Here is a 22,720-nt window from a genome sequence, read left to right on the forward strand (position 1 = left end):
GTTTTTTTCCTACTCCCAGCCTGAAGGTACATGCAGAGCTAAGCTACTTTATAAATGCCACAGAGGCCAAGTGAAGGCCTGTTCCTAGGGCAGCCGGCTCCCCAAACACTTCATCCTTCCTGCCTCAGTCACCATGAAATACCCCCTCATTTACCATTTGGTAGCTCCTCCAGTGCTCTTCAGAGTCTGTCCTTGAGGTCATAGTTAGCCCTGCGGCCAAGGTCTAAAAGTTAAGAGAGGTGTGTACAAAGGGTCTGGAACTGAAACGGGTTGGCCTTGTCAGAGACATTTATCAGCAGACTAGCCTACAATAGCTTCTTTCATGTTTTCCTTTGGGAAAAAAATACTGTAAAATTAGAGCACTTTACAAGGGCAGAGACAGAGTATCCTCTAAACAGGATAGAATGGGGCACCTGGGTGACTCAGTTAAGCACCTAACTCTTGATTTTGGCTCAGGTAACGATCTTACAGTTCATGAGTTTTGAGCCCCATGTTACTCTGCACTGACTGCATGAAGCCTGCTTAGGATTCTGTCTCCTTCTGTCTGCCCCTCCCCTGCACACACACACTCAAGCACTCTCTCTCTCTCAAAAATAAACATTTAAAAAAAAAAAAACAAAAAACAGAAGAGCACAAGAAATCATGCATAATTCTAGGGTTCCTTCTGGGACTGGCACGGCCTTCAGCAGGCTTAATTGCCCCCTCTGTTCCCTCCCCACCTTGGAGGAAGGGGTTAAAGATTACACTTTGCCCAGAAAACATGCCAACCACAAAAGCAAGACTTTGGAAGTGAGTTCTAGTAGCCATTTCTTCTCTTCATTGAATTTTTGCCTACAGAGGAACATACATTTTTCTCTAGAAAACCGCACTTAAGGAGCCTTCTTCAAAGGCTGTCAGGGAACCAGGATCCTAGAACTACACCCTAAGTACACAATGCACCCAAATTCTGGCTTTGAGACAGGATGGGGGAGGTTAAGCACAACAACAGGCTGGCACACCAGCCCAGTATACCATTCTTAGGGGTTAGATCATCAGACACAGGATCCAGATATGCGGGTACAATGTGGCTGCTTCTGTACCACTCACAATGATACACGAGTTCACAATGAAAAGCTGTGCAGACTTCACTCTGAATACCCTCACCTAGAGGACACAAGAACTCCCTCAGAGGTGTGTGCACAATATCCTGAACAGTCTGTATTAACATGTCCCTATCCTGATCTACTGGATCACCAGAGCAACAAGAGAAAGCAAGTACGTAGTTGGCTATAAGAAGCTACCAAGCTAAGATGTGGCCTCTGTCAGGGCCACCCAGTCACATGGGACTGACTGTTCCTAATGCTACTTGGGACTCCAGAAGGGCAGAGCTTTCCCAAAGCAGCAATCAGCCCTAACACTGTTTCCTGTGGGCTCATCATTCTTAAGCCAGCTACCCCATACAATAAATGTTAATGGTCCCCATTCCGTACTCAACCCTGAGATGTGTTCACTTATGTTCTGCAAGGACCTCACCATGTTCAAACTGAAGTGGTCTTCCTTTCACCATTCCTGGATCTTGACATAAGGTGGTATCAGCGTAAAAAAACAAGAAATCCTAGCATGTTCCATAAAAGTCCAGATTTAGTCTTGCTTGATGCTACTAGCTCTTCCAAAACTAACACCCAGATGTGCAAGGCTGGCTCAGTCATTGGAGCATGCGACTCTTGATCTCAAGGTAATGAGTTCAAGCCCTATGTTGGGCATGGAGACTATGTTAAAAAAAAAAAAAAAAAAAAAAAAGACTAACATCCAAGACTAACTTACATCCATCCAACCGCCTTCTTTCTCAACCTCACTGCTGCCATCTGGCTTATGCCTAACATCTCACCTGCGACAGGCTCTCTACCTCTAGTCTACCTTCAAGGGCTGGAATGATTAAAACTGATCATGGAGACAATGGCTTCACTTCTAACATTAGGACACCTAAACTCTTCCAGCCTGGCCCTTCAAGACTCCATCCAACCTCTATCTCCCTTTCACATATCCCATGATCCCAAAAATACTTATTTGCTCACCCCAATCCCCAGAACACGCTGGTCCCTTAACACCTTGAAACTTCTACCTGTCCTAGCATGCCCACAGGCATGCCTTTGTCTGCGTTCCAGTAGCTCTTCCATGTCACTATGGTAAAGCAAACCATGTTAGTTTGTTCTTACATAAGATCCTCCCATTAGACTTACCCCCCCATAAAAAAGACACCTTTCCAACAAGTGCCTTGCATACAGGAAGTAATAAATGGTAGCTTATCTCTAGAGGGTTTGTTCTAAAACTCCACATGAACCTAAGGAGTCTCAGCAGATGGGAGCATAGGTAGCATTTGCTTGCACAACAGAGATCCTTAAAAACAAGTTACAAAAACTAGCACAGGGGTGCCTAGGTGGTTCAGTTAAGTGACCAACTTTTGGTTTTCAGCTCAGGTCATAACCTCACGGTTTGAGTTTGAGCCCTGTGTGGGGTTGTGTGTGGACTTGAGCCTGCTTGGGATTCTCTCCCTCCCCTCCCCCACACTTGCTCTCTACTCAAATAGTAAAAAGAAAAAAAACTGCAAGCCTGAGACAAAAGAAATGGTTCTAAGAAACTGCTCCTGAAGTCAAAATTTCTCCAGAGCTTTTTTTCCCCTTGGGGTGCCAGGGAGAAGCATGGGAGAACTGAATCCTGCCTTAAGTCTTGTTTTTTAATGCTTTTAATACTTACTTTTGAGGTGGGGAATGGCAGAGAGGGAGACAGAATCCCAAGCAGACTCCATGGTCTCAGGTACAGCTCAGTTTGGGGCTCGAACTTGTAAACCACGAGGTCATGACCTAGGCCGAGATCAAGAATCTGCCGCCTAACCAACTGAGGCACCCAAGGCACCCCCTGCCTGAAGTCTTTAAGCACGGTACAACATAGTAGTCAAAGACACAAGTTCTACAGCCAAAGGACATAAACTCAAACCCCTGCTCCACTTCATATCAAGTTATGAGACTTCAGGCCAGTTTGTGCCTCAGCATCCCCATCTCTCAAATAGGGATATAGGAATGGAACAGTAACTGGCCCACAGTTAGTACAAATTAGCATTAGCAAATATCTCCACTGGAGTGTTTTGGTTCCTGGAGTGGCTCAGTCGGTTAAGCATCCAATTTCAGCTCTGTGCTTCAGATTCTGGGTCTCCCTCTCCCCCCCTCCCTCGATCATGCTCTCCCAAAAATAAAACATTTTTAAAAATTAAAAAAGGATGTTTTTGTTCCTAAGCTACCCAATGACTTAACATAAATAGCACCAGAAACAATCAACTTTTGCTTTAATCTCCAAGCATCCCAAGACTGAAAAAAGAACAGAGACGCCTAGCTGGCTCAGTTGGCAGAACACGTGAATCTCGATCTCAGGACTTTTAAGTTCAAACCCCACACTGGGTGTAGATTATTTAAAAGATCTTAGGAGCACCTGGGTGGCTCAATCGGTTAAGGGTCTGACTTTAGCTCAGGTCATGATCTCATGGTCCGTGGGTTCAAGCCCCATGTCGGGCTCTGTTCTGACAGCTCAGAGCCTGGAACCAGCTTGATTCTGGGTCTCCCTATCTCGTGCACTTTCAAAAATAAAAATAATAAAAACATTTAAAAAAAAAAAAAAAAAGCTTAAAGGAAAACAAGAAACACAGTATTACACCCTTGCAGATCTGAATATACCCCTACCTAGTACCATGACTGTTACTCCATCCCCAGGATAGTTGTTTTAAAATAAGGACAGGGGCGCCTGGGTGGCTCAGTCAGTTAAGCATCCAACTTCGGTTCCGGTCATGATCTCACACCCCACTTATGGCTCCACACTTTCTCCCTCTCCCTCTGCCCCTCATAGGATTCTCCTTCTGCCCCTCGCTCACTCATGCTCTCAAAACTAAATAGCTAAAAAGCATAAAATTTTTCAAAATAAAAAATAAAAATTGTAATAAAATTCTGTAAACTGGACTCAACCTTCTATGAATGACATTTAGCTTAGTTCCTAGCTGACACCATTTATGTAGAATGTTTAAAACACAATGTCAAGTTCCTCTTCACAGGTGGAAAGTGCAGTGAACTAGCATAAAAGGAATCTCTGCAAAAGTTTTTATAGGGTATAGATCTGAGTGTGCAGTTGAACCAGCAACATCAACATTGCCAGAGAATCCATGCCCCACTTGGAGCTACACAATCAGAATCCACATGCAAACAAAATCCCCAAATGATTCAATGGGTTCAACTTAAGACACTGCTGTAGAGGAACTGGCTCCACCATCTCAGTCTGAGGTTTGCAGAGGCCTCCCCCTGGATGTGCTTTTTCACTCGGAGACAGTAAACAGGGTAGGCCAGTTTTCTCTCAAACTCTGGAAAAAAAATAGTTATAAAAGCCCTGTCAGTCTAGATCTAACAGACAAGTCCCCACTCCCTACAGGGCCTGCAGGACACTGATGAAAAGCTACAGGGAATGCGTACAACGGTGTAACACTGCCACCCTGAGGTGTGTGTGCAGAACGCTACCTGGAAGGCTTGGCTCCTGCTCCCCTCAATGTTTATTCTTCCCATGCCCATCCCACTCACTCTCCTTGGGGGGTTCTCTACTTAGCCATCTAATTTGGTTCCCACTACAGCACAGGAAATCCCAAATTCTTAATCCAGCAGTCCCAACTCCACTCTTGTCTGCACTCCTCACACTAGTGGCTCAATTGTTCTGTTAAAGGAACCCTTCTCTCTGGCACTACAGCCCCAAGATTTAGGACTAAAGCCATTGTCCAAAGAGCTGAGAGAGCACTATCCATCAGCAAGGTGCCTGATTTCCAGACCCAAACTCCTGCTCATGAGGCAAATATTTTCCTCACTTATTCCTGCCTCAATACCAGGATTTTAAATATATATATTTTTTAATGTTTATTCATTTTTGAGAGAGACAGAAAGCAAGTGGGTTAGGGGCAGAGAAAGAGAGGGAGACACAGAATCCAAAGCAGGCTCCAGGCTCCGAGCTGCCAGCACAGAGCCCAACGCGGGGCTCGAATTTACAAGCTATAAAATTATAATCTGAGCCGAAGTCAGACGCTCAACCAACTGAGCCACCCAGGAGCCCCAACACCAGGATTTTAGATTGAACAGCATCCACAAGCTTTTCTAACTACTAACACCATGGGATTACGGGCCCAATAATTTCAACAAGCCAAGCCCTAAAGTCAAATGTGCTGGCAAGATCTGCTTGACATTACTTCTTCAGCTCTTATGTGTCAGTACCATAAAGATTGTTATTTCATGGAAAGGTAAAACAGACGATTTTAATAAACTTAGTAAGTAATTCTAAGTCTAAAAGTATTTCAAGATAAGGGGCGCCTGGGTGGTTCAGTTGGTTAAGCATCCAACTTCGGTTCAGGTCATGATCTCACAGTTTGAGTTCAAGCCTCACGTCAGGCTCTGTGCTGACAGCTTGGAGCCTGGAGCCTGCTTCAGATTCTGTGTCTCCCTCTCTCTGCCCCTCCCCCCCTCTATCAAAAATAGATAAACATTTTTTTAAAATTTTAAGTATTTCAAAATAAAAACTAAAGACGAGCAGGGGCACCTGGCTGGCTCAGTTAAACGTCTGACTCATGATTTCAGTTGTCATGATCTCCACATTCGTGAGATGGAGCCCTGCATCTGGCTCTGCACAGACAGCAGATTCTCTCTTCCCCTCTCTCAAAATAAACATTAAAAAAAATTTTTAATAATAAAGATGAAAGGAAAAAAGGCTAAGTACTGAGGGCTCCAAGGTAGGAAACAATTTGAGTTCTGGAAAACTGGGGCAGGAATGGCTGCAGATAAGACCCCACAGCTCACACTTGAGTCTAGCCTCCCTTGCAGACTAGTGTGGAAGTGAGATCTGGTGACAAAACCCATGATGGATGATCAAGGGACAACAGAATGGAGTGGGCTGGGAAGAAACATGCATAAAGATGTAATGTGTTGTCTCATAGGGTTGCACCCTAGACCTTAATTCCCGGTCTACTTACCCATCAATGACTTCACCCCATACCAAAGGTACTCAAACCTGGACAGATGCAGCATATGATGGCAAAAAATACCTCAGAAGACTAACACAGAACTAAATCAAAAGGCAGCAAACAGATCTGCAGCACACCTTTCCGCACTCACCACCTACCCTTCTCCCTTCCTTCCTAGTTAGCCTGCCCCAATCTCAATCCAAAAACTGCCAGACACCTAATGCTTCCAGACAGCAGATTGTTTTCAATACTTCAGTATGTATTCTTTAGGAGAAAGAAAAAGGACTAGCCTAAAATCCTCACCAGAGAAACATGACTAGCTATTGCTGGCCATACTTTTACAAGGGAATGCAGCAAAGAACAGAAGGTCCAAATTCCAAAACCCCGGTCTCATCTTCTCACCAATGCACTTGCAATCAGAACAAGCTGCTCAGGGGGCAGCTGGGTGGCTCAGTCGGTTTAGCACCAGACCCTTGATTTCAGCTCAGGTCATGATCTCAGGGTTTGTGGCTCTGAGCCCCACGGGACACTGCAGAGCCTGCTTGGAGTTCTCTCTCCTCTCTCTGCCCTTGACCCTACCCCCACATACTTTCTCTCAAAATAAGGTGAAAAAAAGAACAAGATGTTCAGAACCAACATTCTATTTCCATCTTCATCCATTGTCCTGGGAAAGCCTCCAAATTGGATCTACCTACTAACCAGACATCTGAGACACCTGGGACCCTATTTCCTTTAAGAGCAATGAAAATCGCTAAAGCCCTTTAAGGGATAGAAGACCTGGGTGGCTCTGTCAGTTTAAGCTTCCAACTTCGACTCAGGTCCTGATCTCGCGGTTCATAAGCTCCAGCCCCCCATCGGATCCCCTGTCTCCCTCTTTCTGCCCCTCTCCGACCTCTCTCACAAGAACAAATGAAATGAAACTTGAATGTTTATTTTTGAGAGAGCGTGAACATGGAAGGGGCAAAGAGAGACGGAGACACAGAATCCGAAGCAGGCTCTAGGCTCTGAGCTGTCAGCACAAAGCCCGATGCAGGGTTCAAACTCACGAACCATGAGATCATGACGTGAGCTTTAGTCAGAAGCTTAACCAACTGAGCCACCCAGGTGCCCCATGTAGCATTTTTAAAAAATACTAATAAAGGATATAAGATAGTAATACTAGCAGACCCAGTCAGTAATCAAGTTCACAAAAAACTCCAACCTCCTTCACTCCTTGCAGCAGGATCAAGGAACCACAACTGAACCCTAACACCAAAACCCTAGTAGTTGAAGCAGAAACAAACTTTTTATAAACATGAATCAGTCTTTTTTTTTTTTCCTTTGGAATAAGACTATTCAAATCAATCACTTAAGCAGATTCAAAAAACAGATCAAAGAAATAATAAAGGCAGCCCAATCACACCAAAGAGAACTACCACATCCTTGGCTCTAAATGAAGGCTTCTCACATGTACCAAGTTCCATAGTCAAACCAAAGGATTGCCTGGGAGAACCTCAGCCAATCTCAACCTACTCTTAGTTACTGAGCACCCCCCACTCAGTAGGGAGAGTAAAGCAATTATTTATTACTTCCAAGGCCACCACTTCCGTCTTGGAAATTTGGTGAAGCAACCGTTGCCTTAAGCATACTCGACAACTCTCAACAAAGAGGAAAACACTTCCAAACTAAGAGTCCCTGGAACTCCACAATCTATGTTTCTGACAGCAATATACCTTTTTCTACTGGCTGTGATTTTCTGTCCTATATTAACTAAAATTCATACTCACCAACTCATTGGCGGGTACAGGCAAGTTTTCTAAACTCCCATTAGAGAGTTGAAAAAAATGGAGAGGCACCTGGGTGGCCCAAGTTAAGTGTACCACTTCGGCTCAGGTCGCAATCTAGCGGTTGGGGAGTTCGAGCCCCGTGTCAGGTTCTGGGCTGACAGCTCAGAGCCTGGAGCCTACTTCAGATTCTGTCTCTGTCTCTGACTCTCTCTGCCCCTCCCCCCACTCACACTCTGTCTCTCTCAAAAATAAACATTAAAAAGTTTTTCAAGGGGCACCTGGGTGGCTCAGTCGGTTAAGCAGCCGACTTCGGCTCAGGTCATGATCTCACAGTCCACGAGTTCAAGCCCCACGTCGGGCTCTGTGCTGACAGCTCAGAGCCTGGAGCCCGTTTCAGATTCTGTGTCTCCCTCTCTCTCTGCCCCTCCCCTGTTCATGCTGTCTCAAAAATAAATAAACATTAAAAAAAATTAAAAAAAAAAAAAGTTTTTCAAAAAAAAACCCAGAAAACAAAGGGTTTGAGGGGTCAGGAAATGCATACGGTAAAGTTGAGAACTACCTAAGGTTTCAACTCATTGCTCCTACTCCTTTCCTATCTCCAACACACCCCCTGGAAAAGGGAGGGCTTTCCACCACCAGTCATTAAGGTTCAAGCCTAAAATCTCAAAATACCCAAGACCTCAGCCCTCTAAGTGCAGGCAGGATACAAAAGTGACACCCTGTCTCCTATCTACCCAAGCCCCACCTTCAGGAAAACTAGGGTGGGGGAGGCCCACTCACCTTGAAAATATAATAAGGAGCTACTTCTACCTTCCTTTCCCAGCCAACCTTCCCTCTTCCCTCAAAAGGGAAGGTCCTCCTAAGACCGAAGCAAACAAAAAGCTTTAGTTTATCCCCTTGAGAACACTGATTTCAGAATGAAAATGCTAAGAAATGAAAATGAAGTTCCAAGAACTAGGCCTCAATCTTGGCTCTACCATGTTCTGATTCTGAGAGCCACATAACCCCATGCACGTCATCGTCTGCCTATAGAGCAAGTGAGGCCACAGAAGCTCTGACATAAGCAGGTACACACTCCTTCCTACAAAAGACCCAATTTGGCTGCCTATGTGCTCTCCATCATGGTTACTTTGAATACTGCCCCCAAAACCAATCTAATTTGTTTGAGCCCACCTTAGAAAAGTGTCAACAGAGCCAAAAGTCCTTAAAAAGGGTAAAACGGATAGAATAGTAAACCAAGACCAACACATAAATGTGGTATAAGGTGGTAAAAGAAAAACCCCCACATAGTGGGGCATATTTTGGGGCCACAGTCATGACATCACAAGTTTCGCTTATCCCATTTATACATCCAACTTTTGCCATGACAGAAAAGTTTGAATCTCTACTTTCAAGGATGCCACTTAACTTTTTCTCCCCTGGACTAAGTATCACACACTTTATTCCAGTTCCTGCTAAACAGGAACAGATTATTCCAGTTCCTGCTAAGCAGGACGATCTGAAAGAGAAAAACTCCCCACATTCTTGACCCAGGCAGGTATCAATCCTCCAGTAGAGTGAAGAGGAGGAAGGAAAAAATTTTAACTAAAATGATGGTTTTTAATGGGAACCAGAGGTATGGTTACAATTACATAGTCCGACACAAAAAACCCATGAGTGATCAGGAGTTGGAAGGTTACAAAATAATGAGGGTAACACTGGGTACAAGAAGAAAAGCTGTTGCAGAACCTCAGGAGCCACGCTAATACGGCCTCTCCCTGCGATCCTGTCTGTGCTCACCCCTGCAAGAAAGAGTATCCATTAGGTCTGAATTACCAACCTCTCCACCCATCCAACCCCCAAAATCCTATTTGCCCCTGCTACCTACCACCAAGAAAGGTCTCTTCTCTACAGAGTATAAATAAATGTGGGTCTATAGATTAGTTCTCCAAGATAATATAACCCTCCTGCTCTCCTTCCATACCCCCACTATGGTTATAATCTCAGCTTTCCAATCTAACTCTCAAAATGAAACCTTCCTATCATATGACCTCCCTTCAATTACTTTTATTTAAGAGTCTTACCTGGAGTCCATCTTGCCAGGGCCAAAGCCACCTCTGTCCCCACCACCCCGGCCCCCTCGGAAGCCCCCACGGTCCCCGCCTCGGCCTCGGTAGCCGCCCCGATCATAGCCTCCTCTGCCACCACGACGATCGTCTCCATAGTTACCCCCTAGGACAAAAGAAATAGGATAGATCATACACCCCCAAATCCCTACTTAACCTCCCTGCTTAAAATTAAGGGCCCTGTGATCCCAACTCCTTATTACCAGTTCTGCCCCTTCTTACCCATATGAGAGCCTCCTGGTCCTCCTCCTGGGCCATCTGGTTTAGGGGCCTTACACTGGTTGCATTCATTCCTCCAAGAGAAGTTCATGTTCTCACATATACTGAGAAAAAGACAAACAATTAGTTTGGAAAAGTGGGAGTAAACAAGACCCAAGAATTAGGAAAAGATTCTAGTGACTTTAGAGATACAGCGAGGAAACAGAGGCCTCAGAAAAGCAAAAAGTCTTCTCAAGAACAGAACCAGGAAGAAAAAGTACAGATTACTAAATCCAGTGCAGTATCTTTCCCACTATAACAACCTTAATTAGGTAAACTCTCAACCAAATTCTGTCCCCATCACTGTACCCTTGACATTTGTCCAGAAAATATCCCACTCTGCCATAGTATCAAAAGACACACATTTAACAGGACTGAGGAAAAAAGTTTCACTCACGGATTAGGACACTTCCAGTCACCAGCTCGCTGCTGTCCACCGCCACCACCACCTCCACTGGGGAATCCTCCCCGGCCACCGCCACCACTACCACCACCTCCATAGCCTCCACGGCCCATGGGTCCTAGTGTAGATAAAAGTAGGAGTCTGCTCCCCTTCCAAGTTTCATTAACCTAACCTTCTTTTCCTATGCAAGCCCTTACCATCCTCTCCACTCTACCCATCTTCTTTATACCACCAGCAGGGAGTAGCTCCTCACCTCCTCGCCCTCGGCCTCCACGACCATTGCCACCACCCCGATTGAAGTCTGCTCGCCGAGTAGCAAATGATACCTTAATGGGATTTCCGGAGAATTCTTTACCTGAAGAAATAAAGGTTTACAATGAGACTTTTTATTAAGACCTATGAATCCAAAAGCAAGTTTGGTACAATCAAAAGATTCTACACCTTCCTAAAAAAGGTTTATCATCAGATGAGATAGAAGCCAAAGACTACAGTTTACCCTTGAACATGGGTCAGAACTGCACAGACCCACTTATACATGTATTTCTTCAATAAACACAGTACAGTACATTGAATGTATTTTCTCTTTACACTTGTCTTAGTAACATATAATGTACAAAATATGTGTTTATCAACTTATCAGTAAGGCTTCCAGTCAACAGTAGGCAACTGATAATTAAGTTTTGAGGAAGTAAAGTTATACGTATATTTGTAATTGCACAAGAGCTCAGCAGTCCTAAATCCCCAGAATGTTGAAGAGGCAACTGTATATATGCTAAAGCACCAGGTAAAAAGCATTGAAGACATGGGGCACGTGGGTGGCTCAGTCGGTTGAGCATCCAACTTCAGCTCAGGTCATGACCTCAAGGTTCATTATTAGTTCAAGCCCCACACTGGGCTCACTGCTTGCTATCAGCACAGAACCAGCTTCAGATCTTCTGTCCCCTTCTCTGTACCTGTCCCCCCACTCACCCTCTCAAAAACAAATAAACATTAAAGAAAAAAAAAACAGCATTGAAGATGTAAAAGGAAACATTAAAATGTAACTTATCTCCCAAGGCTAGCTGTCCTATCCCACACACTCCACCAGCCTCCTCATACATACCATCAAACCAGTCAATAGCTGCTTTAGCAGAAGGTGGGTCATCAAAGGATACCGTTGCCTCTCCCTTCAGCTTGCCTGTTTCTCTGTCTGTGTACAGATTAATCATGGGCTGTCCTGTTTTCTTATTTGTCTGAAAAAAGCAACATGAGATAACATCTTACAAGACAGCATTACCCACCTTCCACCTTTCTTCAAGAATCTGAGGCTGATCATAACCATATTTCAGCTCCTCTCTTCCCAGTTACAATTTCCTATCTCATGTAAATTGAATTAAAGTCACTGACTACAATTATGTCTCACTTTAATACTGAAAGATCATAAACTGCAAATTCAAAAGTTTAGGACACTCCCTCTTTTTTCACTTGTGCCTTTCTGCGTGAAGATGTATTCTTTCAGAAAATGGCAACAGCTAATGTTTTTCCTCAAAAAATTGAGCTGGCAACCATTAAGACTTTTATTTTTACTAATGTGTGAAATCCAAAAACTTCCAACACTGACAGAAAGACAGCACTACTATGCTCCACAGTACCTTAATAATACCAATCTGCTTGAAGTAATCAGCCACAGACTCAATTGTAACATTTTCGCCCAAGCCTTGCACGAAGATGGTGTTGTTGTCTGAATTATCCTGTTCTGCTTGAACAAAAAAAGAAATGTGAATATGGAGAACACCAGCAAAGGTTAAAAAAAAAAAAAGGTGACAGTGACTGTTAACCCCTCTTTAATACTTGTTATTAAGCTTTCAAAGAAAAAAAATCCTAAAGAAACCAATCTGATTTAAGGTCAGACAAAAGACAGAAGTCTACCTCCCTTCTAGTATTTGAGTGCCTATATGCTAGCCATTTCATAAATTTAGTTTTACAACTATCCTTTGAAACATGTTAATAGGCATTAAAGAAACCAGGGCTCAGGAGTTTATTGCCCAAGATCACACAGTAAGTATACAGTGTTTGTCCATTTTCAAAGTAAGAAAGCTTTTTCACACTACAATCCAACACACAGCCAACAGAGACTAAATCCTTCCCTTTATGGGTCTTTTTCATTTACTAATTTAGTCATGATCCACATATGTAAAAACCACTGCTTTAAATCAGCAGTACCAGAGTATGATCTACACACAGATGCATCACCATCTCCTCAGACTTATTGGAAATGCAGATTATCAGGCTCCCCCCAGACCTACTAAATTGCTGGGGAATTAAACCACTCATGAAGGTATTTCTGATATATGCTCTTTTATTTACAGATAACTGCTAACTACAACTATGCCTAAATTCCCTTCATTTTCCTTCTTCTCTACCCCTGACCTTTTTCAGACTCCTTTAAGTATCAAAGAACAACCAATAAAAGTTCTGACACCACATTAGCCACTCTTTCATGCCAACTGGACTCACCAGAGTCATGACGTGATCCTTGGTCCCGAGGGCCTTAAGTGACATGAAAAAAAAAAAAAAAAAACAAACAAGGAAAGAGAGGCTGTTAGTCAACAGGGAGAGACAGACAAGGAACAAAATTAACACCAATCCAAACTCTTGCAAAATTATCAGGTTAAGTGCTCCCAGCCTCATCCAAACCCTGTCCTGGGTTACCTACCCAGAGAAAACCTAGACAGGGCTGGGGAAGACACACATACATAAGATCTGTATGTAACTTGAGTCCCCACAGGGACAACTCCACACTTCAGAAAATTCTGCCTCCCCCAGCTCAGGCTGGGAAATGTCCTCAGCACAGACTGGGGGGGGCCAGGAATGAGACCCATTGCAGTTAACAAAACCAACTCATAGCTTGGCCCTGTTCTCTCACACCAGAGAGAAATGGGCTCACCACCAGCAATGTGATATGCATTCATCCAGTTTCTCCAAACTTTAACACCAAAGACACTTATCCCTTGTGGAACAATTTTTAATTTCATCTTTAGAAAACCATTCTTAAAACCATGTTGTTTCCCCAACCACATGAAGATAAAAAGCATACATAACAGCTATTGTATTTTTAAAGCATGTCCCAGGGAACAGACCAGAAATCTTATTTCCATAATGCAGCCTCTATTTTTTTTCCAGAGACCATCTTTGACCAAAGTTTATCTGAATTCACCATATATAAATATTGTACCCACACTCAATGACACCTAAATCATGAACCCAAGCCTTTGGCTTTAAATGTTGAGACAAATCAAGAAACCTTTTGTTAGTTAACCAAACCAGAAAAGTTCCTTCCAGCTTACTGGGAGACTTCTCAAATTTGCCATTTTTCCATGAATTCAGTTTGTGCTGTTAAGACCTGGTTATTTCCCATGAGCCACACATGCTCCCAACCTTTCTTGTAGTAGTCCACACCTTCCTTCCCAGAGCTAGTTTCTATTTGCTCATCTGAATTGAGTTTAAGTACATATATGTAGAAATGCATTGACACCATTCAGTATTTAATATATAAACATATACCAACTTCACCATCTTCAGGGCAGGGCAATATTTCACATCCCCCTTCCAGAATTAAAACATTTGGAGATTGTTACACACACACACTAGCCTTGGACACACTGATCAAAAGGATCCTAAAGCCAAGTTGGCACCACGTGTTCCAGCACACACTCTCCAGTTTCACATAACGGTGGTCACTAAGTGCCAGGTGTGGCAACAGTCCTGTCAGAGGCCTACTAAACACCTCTTATTAACCTGGGTCAAACCAATTTGGCACCAGATGACTGCTGAGTCTTACCCCGCCTGCCTCCAAGTTAGCACCCATCTGGCAGCAGGTGGCATTCTACCCCACCCCTTTCTGGAGGTGGTTCTGGACACTTCCAATACCTTTGACATTTAAAACACGCTAAGACATCTGCAAATGAACAATCAGACAAAGCATTGCTGGGATTTGGGAATTTTGGAAACTCTGTTCACTTACCACCAAATTTATTGAAGCCACCACGGTCACTTCCGCTGGAGAAGACAAGTTAGAAGAAAGGACATGAAGCTTCCAACGGCTACAAAAGGGCGTTTTTTGATTTTGTTTAACATTCCCCAAACGTGAGTTGGTGTTTTGGGAAAAAGATACAAGTGGCTACTAAAATCCATTCCCCTTCCTGACCACCCCTTGTCTGACCTTTGAGCATGTCACACACTCGTGTGCAATTTCTCAGACACAGTTTTTAAGGATTTTGCTTTAAAAGGTTATGTATCTATTTCCTCTGGAAAAAAAAAATGACCCATTTTCCTTGGTCGTTCTTCCGATGTAGCAGATGTTTTTTCCTCTTGTCGCGAGTGGTTGACAACCCAGTAGTTCGTTTAAAAACCCTACCCCCCAATTCACCCAGAAGACATTTCACACCAGGCTGGGGTAGCCCTGAACACATTTTTGTGGTTTTTGCTTTGAAAGCAGCAAGCAGACCCAACCCCATTCCATAAAAAGTCAAAACCAAAGGCAATTTCCCCTTAAAGCAAGACAAACTTCGCTAAGCCCTATCCTAACTACTGAGCTCTTTTTGATCTCCCCCCACCCCCGGGGTCACCCCTTCTACACTGCGAGAAGAGCGGAGTATTTTGCAATGTCACCTTTCATACCTGTGGCACATAAAATGCAGAGCAAGTTAACAGTCACATAACAGTTGTTTTTCTTTTCAAAGTTTTGCATTAAACACACGCACACAACAGAGTTTTCCTTATTTTTGTAAGGTTTTTGAGATTGCCCCCACCCACCTCTGAATACTTACCACACGCAAACTCTCATTTAAAAACCCTACTTTTCCAAAAAAGGAGTTAACACACTGACATTCCTCCCCTTTTCAAAGGGAGACAGAGGAAGGTCCTTCAAACATATTTACCAACAGATTTGACCAATGCTTTAACATCAAATCTAAGGTTTTATACTTCAACTACAGCGGGAAGGGGAAGAAAGAGAAGGTCCAGCTGGACAAGTAGCAGGAGGAGGGGGACAGTGGAGCAAATAGATGGGATACCACTGTCAAGCGTATTTTGTCCAAAAGGTCTGCACACTTCAGACAGCTCCATGAACCAAGTCACACACAGAATCATTACTGCCAGTCAAATTACTGCCATCAAGCGCATGGATTCAAATAACTACAAAATGCGGGAAGAGTAGCCAATTCCTGGAAGCTAAAGTCATCAGGTTAAGCATTAACAACTCCTTTAGAGGACACATGGGAATACATTTAACAAGTTTCCCTACTACCAGGAGTGGGATCATCGGTTTCCCTTGCAAAGAAGACTTTACTTGCATGTTTCTTGCCTAGGATATCAATGACTCCAATCCATATACACCCACATATTTTTTCCTTTTTCTTTGAAAATAAAACGTCAGTACTCAAATCTCTATTCAAAGGTGTGGGTGAGAGTTCAGCCTCCCAAATTCTCACCAAAAAATGGGGATGTACGAAGAAACCATCAATGTCCCCAACTCCAAGCCCTCACAAATCCCTAGAATAAAACTAATCATGCACTAAGGAACTGGGCTTCAAGGGATATTCATGCAACCCTCCACAGTCCCCAAGAGATGTTACTCCCTGGCTCACAAGAACACCTACCCCATGCCGCCTCTGCCTCCACGGCCACCTCCACGACCTCTGGGTTCATAGCCACCACTGCTGCGGTTGTAACCACCGCCACCGCCCCGGCCGCGGCCCCCACGGTCCTGCTGGCCTCCCCCGTAGCCACCGCCACCACCACTCTGGTCCTGACCGCCATAACCGCCGCCGCCTCCACTCATGGAGGACTGATCTTGGCCATAGTTACCTGTCAGAAGTGAAAGAATTTTTTAAAGAAAAAACTGAAGTGGGAAAAAACAGTGCCAACACTTAGACAACAGAAATAAAAAGACAGCTAAGGAACAAGAAAACAAAATGTTAAGAACCTTTTAGGATAAGGGGCCAAACAGCAGAACAGAAGTCTCTACAGAAAACAGGCATGAGACAAAACTGAAGACACCTCACCTCCACCACCCCCTCCACCACCACCTCCAGTGCTACTGTTGTACTGGTTCTGCTGTCCATAGCCTTGAGGGGGATTATAGGAGCTTTGCTGCTGTCCATAGCCTTGCTGCTGTCCACCATAGCCAGACTGCTGGCCATAGCCCCCACTTTGGGGCTGCCCATAGCTGCTGCTCTGAGAACTACCACCATAACTAAGGAGAAAGAAAAAAACAGAATCATAATGCCAGTATGTCCAAAACTTCATTTTTGGCACATTCCATTCCCTGTACCCACCCCCATTACAAAGTCTCCTTCCCCCAACATTACCCCTAGTTGCTCCTAGGGAGAAATGAATTCTTATCAATTCACACCTAACCATATTCCAGGCCTCCCCCTCCCCAAACACCTTACCTTCCCGAGGTGCTGCTAGGAGCTGGCTGCTGGCCATAGCCAGGATAAGAGGACTGTTGCCCATAAGATGACTGAGAACTCTGGCTACTGCCATAGCCACCAGTTGAGCCATATCCTTGGGGAGCTGACTGAGTGCCATAGCCTGCTAACAAGGAAAAGAAAGGAAGTCACAAATACTATGAGAAAAAAGACAGGTAATAGGTTGAAGAATCATTATGTACCACTTAATGCTACCCATACTTGAAAAGTCAGCCTCTTAGAAGCTGCTTGCAAATCTTTTAAATCAAAGATGCCCTTCCCCTTCTACCCTAAGGCTTATAACTCTAACTTCTACCAGCTTCAGAGTTCCAATCTCATCCCACCTACCCCAAAGCCAGTTTCCAGGACCACTACTAATCACAACCCACAACCCAAGAGATCCCTATTCATTAACAGTGTTTTTAATATTTTCTCCCTGTATGAAAAGCTTAAAACTTTCTCCCTTTAGGAAATCCTCGCCCCCACATTTCACTGTCGTGCTGAGGGAAAACAGGGAAAAGTAGACCATGAACAGAAAAATAAGTCAAAAAAAGAAACCAGAATTACAAACTAGTATTTGTTTGAAAAGACTGGACTCTGAATAAATAAAGATTCAGACTCCAAGAAAGAAAAACAGAAAAGAAAGAAGAAAAGATTCGGACTCCAAAATGTTTTCAGGGTTACAGACTGGTTAAGGGAAAAAAACATATGACAATTCCAACATTAGAGCACCGCTTAAGTTTAAGAAAAGCAACATTCAAGAAGAGGCAGGGTAACCCACTCAAAGAGACTCACTGTTCTGGGTCTGTCCATAAGAAGAACCATAGCTGCTCTGGCCATAGCCTGAAGTGTCTGACTGGCCATAACCACTGTAACTCTGCTGTCCATAGGGCTGATTGCTCTGCTGGGAATAGCCCTGCCCAGGCTGGGTGGGGTACGCCCCATAGCTGGAGAAAAAGAAAAACACTGCAATCAGGAAAAGATACCTTAGCCTCCCCTGCCCCTGTACAAATTCCTGAAAGCCCTGAAATGACACTCACCTTTGGGTTGCTTGTTGGGTATAGTCTGCAAAAGAAAAATATAGTTACATTACCTCAGCCATCCCTACATGAGTGGAAAGGAATTAAATCTCTTAACTCAAGCCCTAGGACCTCCAGATAATATCAACTATGTTTAGAAAAAAGCAGAAATTCCCTCATGAAACACTAGTTGAGCGGAAGGACAAGGTGGCAGGTCATAATCAAGTTTACTTACAATAAAGAAAAGGGGGGGGGAAGCAAATTTTACAGACACCACTAAGTCTTGACTACTGGAATAAACTAGAATCTTGGTGGAAAACTACAATTTTCTGCAAATTCAATTGATGCCAGGAACTGCACAAACCTACACACGTTTTCTTTTCATACCCACTCTAAGAGGAAGGGATCACCAGTAGTCAAACTAAAGTCACAGATCTACCTAAGTGGGACAGGTTTTAACGCAAGTGGGAGACAGCAATGATCAGGATGGGCCTCCCCACTCTCTCGACCAAGGCCAAGCTTCACCCTTTGCCCAATTTTGGAGAATGGCAAAGTTGGCTCTTAGAGGAAAACCAGGTAACCAAGAGAACGCTTTGACCCCAAATGACAGAGATCATCAGAGTTCTCCCTGGGAGCCCAATCTGGGTACCCAAGTCCCCAGTCCCGTGACTCCGACTCGGTTTTTTCATCTACCTTGCTTTCCTCGGGGCTGTGAGGAGACTCGAAAACCAAAGACAGCGAAAGCGCTTTTAAATCGCCAACCGAACGCGCAGATCAACTCATCTCCTCAGTACAGGAAACGAGGCCGCTTCCCCCGCAGGAAAAGGGTAAAGGACCAGGAGAGGGTGTGGCCTCAAGCAGTCATTCCTTTGGTTCCCACCATAGAAAGCGGAAATTTAGGCGGGAAAACCCTCGGCCAGGTCCCAAGTCCGTTAGACGACCCCCTCCCCCAGGCCTTCCCCCAAACCGTTAAGCGGGCGCACTGCCCCGATCCCCAGCCTCCGCCCCCGGCCGCGTGGCAACCGAGGCGGGAACCAGGCGGTCCCGCCCCTTCCCAAGGGACCCCGGGGGCGAGGCCCACACCGGACGCGCGCCGCGGAGTCTCCAGCGGAGGGTATCGCGACAAAAAGCAGGGCTAACACGAGGAGGGAGGGGGTTCGCGCCGCGAAAAAGGGGGGAGGGGCCAGCAGAGCGCGTGCGCGCACCGAATGCCCGGATGCAGCACTGCGACAAAGCGGGGCCGAGCTCGGGACTGGGAATGAGAGGAAAAAAAAGCTTCGAGGACCGAGCATTTCCATCCGTGTCTCACGTTTCAAATCACCAAAAAACGTCCCTCTCAAATCTCACCTCAAGTAAAGGGACTACGAAGGGAAAACCCCCTGCCCCGCGCAAGGCGCCAGAGGAGCGAAACAAAATGGCGACATCGGCCTCCCCCTTCCACCCCTCTCGCTGCTTCCCGCCACAGTGGTGCGAGAAGACCCTACATGCGATCGCCGCCCGGGTCCCACCGAAAAACAAAAGCCCAGCTGGAGGGAACGAAGCCCCACGCCGGCGCGCCACCGCCGCCTCCCGCCCTTACATACCGTTTGAGGCCATGTCCGCGCACGCGCGCACAGGCCAACAAGCAACAGGATTCCAATACCACAGAGCACCGACGCCTCGAGGACTGAGCAGCCCCGCCTCCTGCGTCGAGGCTTATGTAGTCCTCCCCGCCTACGTACCGCGGAGGAATGTACCAAATGCTGGAAAGAAAGGGGGGAGCGTGGCCGGATTCCTACCAGTCTTCAGGGAGTATAAAGAGCCCGAACAGACAGAGAAGAGGCATATTAACTAAGAAACTTGCAAATAACGTATCTAATCCTATTTTTTTCTGGCAAAGCACTTCGACTCGCCCTGTGGAACTAGCCCACTATCCACCTTCACCCCTATAAAGGTATAATGATACGGTCTGATTACCCTCTGGGGGCGGGGCAAGGGGCCTAGGGCGACTGCGGACGCAACTGTAGTCATAGCCGGGAGTCGTGGGGCGGGAACCGAAATTCTTCTGGCTGGCCCGTTTCACTGGGCCCCACTTTCACTCAGGATGGCAAGCTCTTGCGCTCTATTATTGCCCATCCACTGCCCCAGGAGCTTGGTAACTCCGGCGCTAACCTTCTCTGGCTCAAACATTCCTCCCCCGAAACACACACCGAACCTCTCCCTTCCTGTATCTCGATTTCATCGTCTTTCGGGGTCGCATTTCCTTAGTCCTTGCCAGGATTTGTGGATTGTGACGGCTGACCTGAAAGAAGGAATAGAGTTGTCCTAATCTGGTCCAGCACTGGTACCCCACCAAACCCTCAGGGTTTTGCCCTTGACTAGCGGTAGGACCAGAAAGCCCAGGCCCTCTGGACCTCAGAGAGCGTTGGGATTAGTTTCCGGTCTCCCAGCCTTCTACTGATACGGAGCTCTTTATTTTCTTGAAGCCCTAGCAAGGAACCAATGTGAATATCCAGTAATAACTGATATTTAGATAGAGCTTAAGTGGTTTCAAAATGTACAATCAGGGGCGCCTGGCTGGCTCAGTTGGTGAAGCCTGCGACTCTTGATCTTAGGGTTGTGAGTTCCAGCCCCATACTGGTGTACAGATTATTTAAAAATAAAATCTTAAAAAAAAAGTGTAATCAACTGCTTTTCCATCACAATCTTATGAAGAAGGTAAAGGTGTCTCCATTTTATAGACAAGAAAGGAAACTAAGACCAAGTGCAATACAGATTATAGAGTGGCTAAAGGTTTAACCTGATTGGAGTAGAGGTCTTCGTAGCCACAAAACACTGCTTTAGTTGGTTAAATGAACACTTTGAAGTGCTCTGAAGCCTGTTCACTCCCTGTGAGTACAAGGACAAAAAGTGAAATTCAAATTAACTTGCAACTTGAATTTTAAGCAGCCTTGCCTAAAGAAGTAAATTTTTTTTTTTTTTTAATTTTTTTTTTCAACGTTTTTTTTTATTTTTATTTTTGGGACAGAGAGAGACAGAGCATGAACGGGGGAGGGTCAGAGAGAGAGGGAGACACAGAATCCGAAACAGGCTCCAGGCTCTGAGCCATCAGCCCAGAGCCTGACGCGGGGCTCGAACTACGGACCGCGAGATCGTGACCTGGCTGAAGTCGGACGCTTAACCGACTGCGCCACCCAGGCGCCCCAAGAAGTAAATTTTAAAGTATTAAATAAAACAAGACAGGGGCACCTGGGTGGCTCAGTCTGTTAAGCATCTAACTCTTGATTTCAGCTCAGGTTGTGATCTCATGGTTGGTGGGATCCAGCCGGTGTGGGGCTCTGAGCTGACGGGGAGGAGCCTATTTGGGATTCTCTCTCTCCTTCTGCACTCCCCCCAGCCCCCACATGCTCTATAAGTAAATAAATAATTTTTTTTAACATTTATTTATTTTTGAGACAGAGAGAGACAGAGCATGAACGGGGGAGGGTCAGAGAGAGGGAGACACAGAATCTGAAACAGGCTCCAGGCTCTGAGCTATCAGCACAGAGCCCGACGCGGGGCTGGAACTCACCAACGGCGAGATCATGACCTGAGCCGAAGTCGGCAGCTTAACCGACTGAGCCACCCAGGCGCCCCTATAAGTAAATAAATAGATAGAGGGGCACCTAGGTGGCTCAGTTAGTTAAGCAACTCTTGATTTTGGCTCAGGTCATGAGCTCACAGTTTGTGAGTTTGAGCCGGAGTGCTTGGGATTCTCTCTCCCTCTCTCCCTCTCTCTCTGACCCTTCCCTGCTCTCTCTCTAGCATGCGCACATGCATGCTCTTTCTCTCTCTTTCTCAAAATATGTAAATTAACTGTTAAAAAATAGGGGGGGGGGAGAAAAAAAGTAAAACACTTTAAAAATATGGGTAGAGGCCAGGAATGCTGCTAAATATCCCTACAATATGCAGAGTAGTTCCCCCACAACAAGGCCCAAGATGCCAATAGTGCTGAGATTGAGACACCTTGCCATATAATAAAGATGACCAGATTTCCTATGGATAGGTACTTAGATGACTTATAATATTTTGATATATAGACCATCCTGTAATGACAGTGGTATAAATTGGGAGTTCTTTGTTGCAGATGACATAATCCACTTTAGTTTAAGCAGAAAAAAAAATGTGATAGGCAGTTACCACATTTCTGATAGAGTCAAAATCAAGCCTGGATGCTTCCTAGCCAATAACACATAGCAGTCCAAAGGTCCAATGACACCACAGAGACCTTTTCTGGTAGAAATAAATTCCAGTGCTGTCACCTCATGCCATTGACGTAAATTATACTAGGGATGTTATAACCTCCATAAGAGCTACTTGTGACAGACCAAAAGCTTGAGATACTATGCTGGCCAGAATATCTGAACTTCCCACAAATGGTTGCTGTCTCCAATCTTGTGTGATGCATCTGCTTGACAAAATTGGACAGGAGATGATTAAGAGACACACATGGAACTTGAGAGGGTCATGGCTGGACATACACATCCAGGAGCTGAAGGCATAATGTGGATAAGATTGTCTAGACCTAGTTTTTAACCTGGAGTCCCCACTAGGGGTTTGAAAATAGCATCCAGGGAATAACAAATTTGGACAGAAAAATATTACTTTTTTTTTTTTTTTTTTTTACTAACCTCCAATTGGCATTTAGCATTTTTCTCAATATGGTGTCTATAGACAACAAATCAT

General features: G+C 44.9%; 1 protein-coding gene across 3 annotated transcripts; it reads right to left on the reverse strand.

Annotated features, from left to right (window-relative positions):
• Positions 1 to 9,357: 9,357 nt before the first annotated feature.
• FUS (FUS RNA binding protein) lies at positions 9,358 to 19,707 on the reverse strand. Of its 3 annotated transcripts, none has more exons than XM_058711740.1 (15): positions 19,600 to 19,707; positions 18,038 to 18,062; positions 17,793 to 17,944; positions 16,980 to 17,121; positions 16,590 to 16,780; positions 16,185 to 16,392; positions 14,549 to 14,583; positions 13,042 to 13,074; positions 12,177 to 12,280; positions 11,648 to 11,777; positions 10,799 to 10,900; positions 10,540 to 10,663; positions 10,107 to 10,207; positions 9,843 to 9,990; positions 9,358 to 9,560 (listed from the first exon to the last, which is right to left on the reverse strand). In XM_058711740.1, exons 1-15 carry the CDS (start codon positions 19,610 to 19,612, stop codon positions 9,521 to 9,523), a joined length of 1,548 nt encoding a protein of 515 aa, XP_058567723.1. In that variant the 5' UTR covers positions 19,613 to 19,707; the 3' UTR covers positions 9,358 to 9,520. The 3 variants fall into 3 exon arrangements, with proteins under 3 accessions (XP_058567723.1, XP_058567724.1, XP_058567722.1); XM_058711741.1 differs by having other exon boundaries at positions 16,614 to 16,780; positions 16,980 to 17,124; XM_058711739.1 differs by having other exon boundaries at positions 16,980 to 17,124.
• Positions 19,708 to 22,720: the final 3,013 nt, after the last annotated feature.

This window comes from Neofelis nebulosa, chromosome 18 (genome assembly GCF_028018385.1).
Source record: "Neofelis nebulosa isolate mNeoNeb1 chromosome 18, mNeoNeb1.pri, whole genome shotgun sequence".
Classification (NCBI taxonomy): Eukaryota; Metazoa; Chordata; class Mammalia; order Carnivora; family Felidae; genus Neofelis; species Neofelis nebulosa.

Excerpts from the sequence above, each read along its gene's own strand:
- FUS (XM_058711739.1), bottom strand. Across the intron at positions 17,125-17,792 it reads TTATGGACAGACCCAGAACA|CAGGCTATGGCACTCAGTCA; the intron begins GTGAGTCTCTTT and ends TTTCCTTGTTAG. Across the intron at positions 9,561-9,842 it reads CCTGGCAAGATGGACTCCAG|GGGTGAGCACAGACAGGATC; the intron begins GTAAGACTCTTA and ends TCTTTCTTGCAG.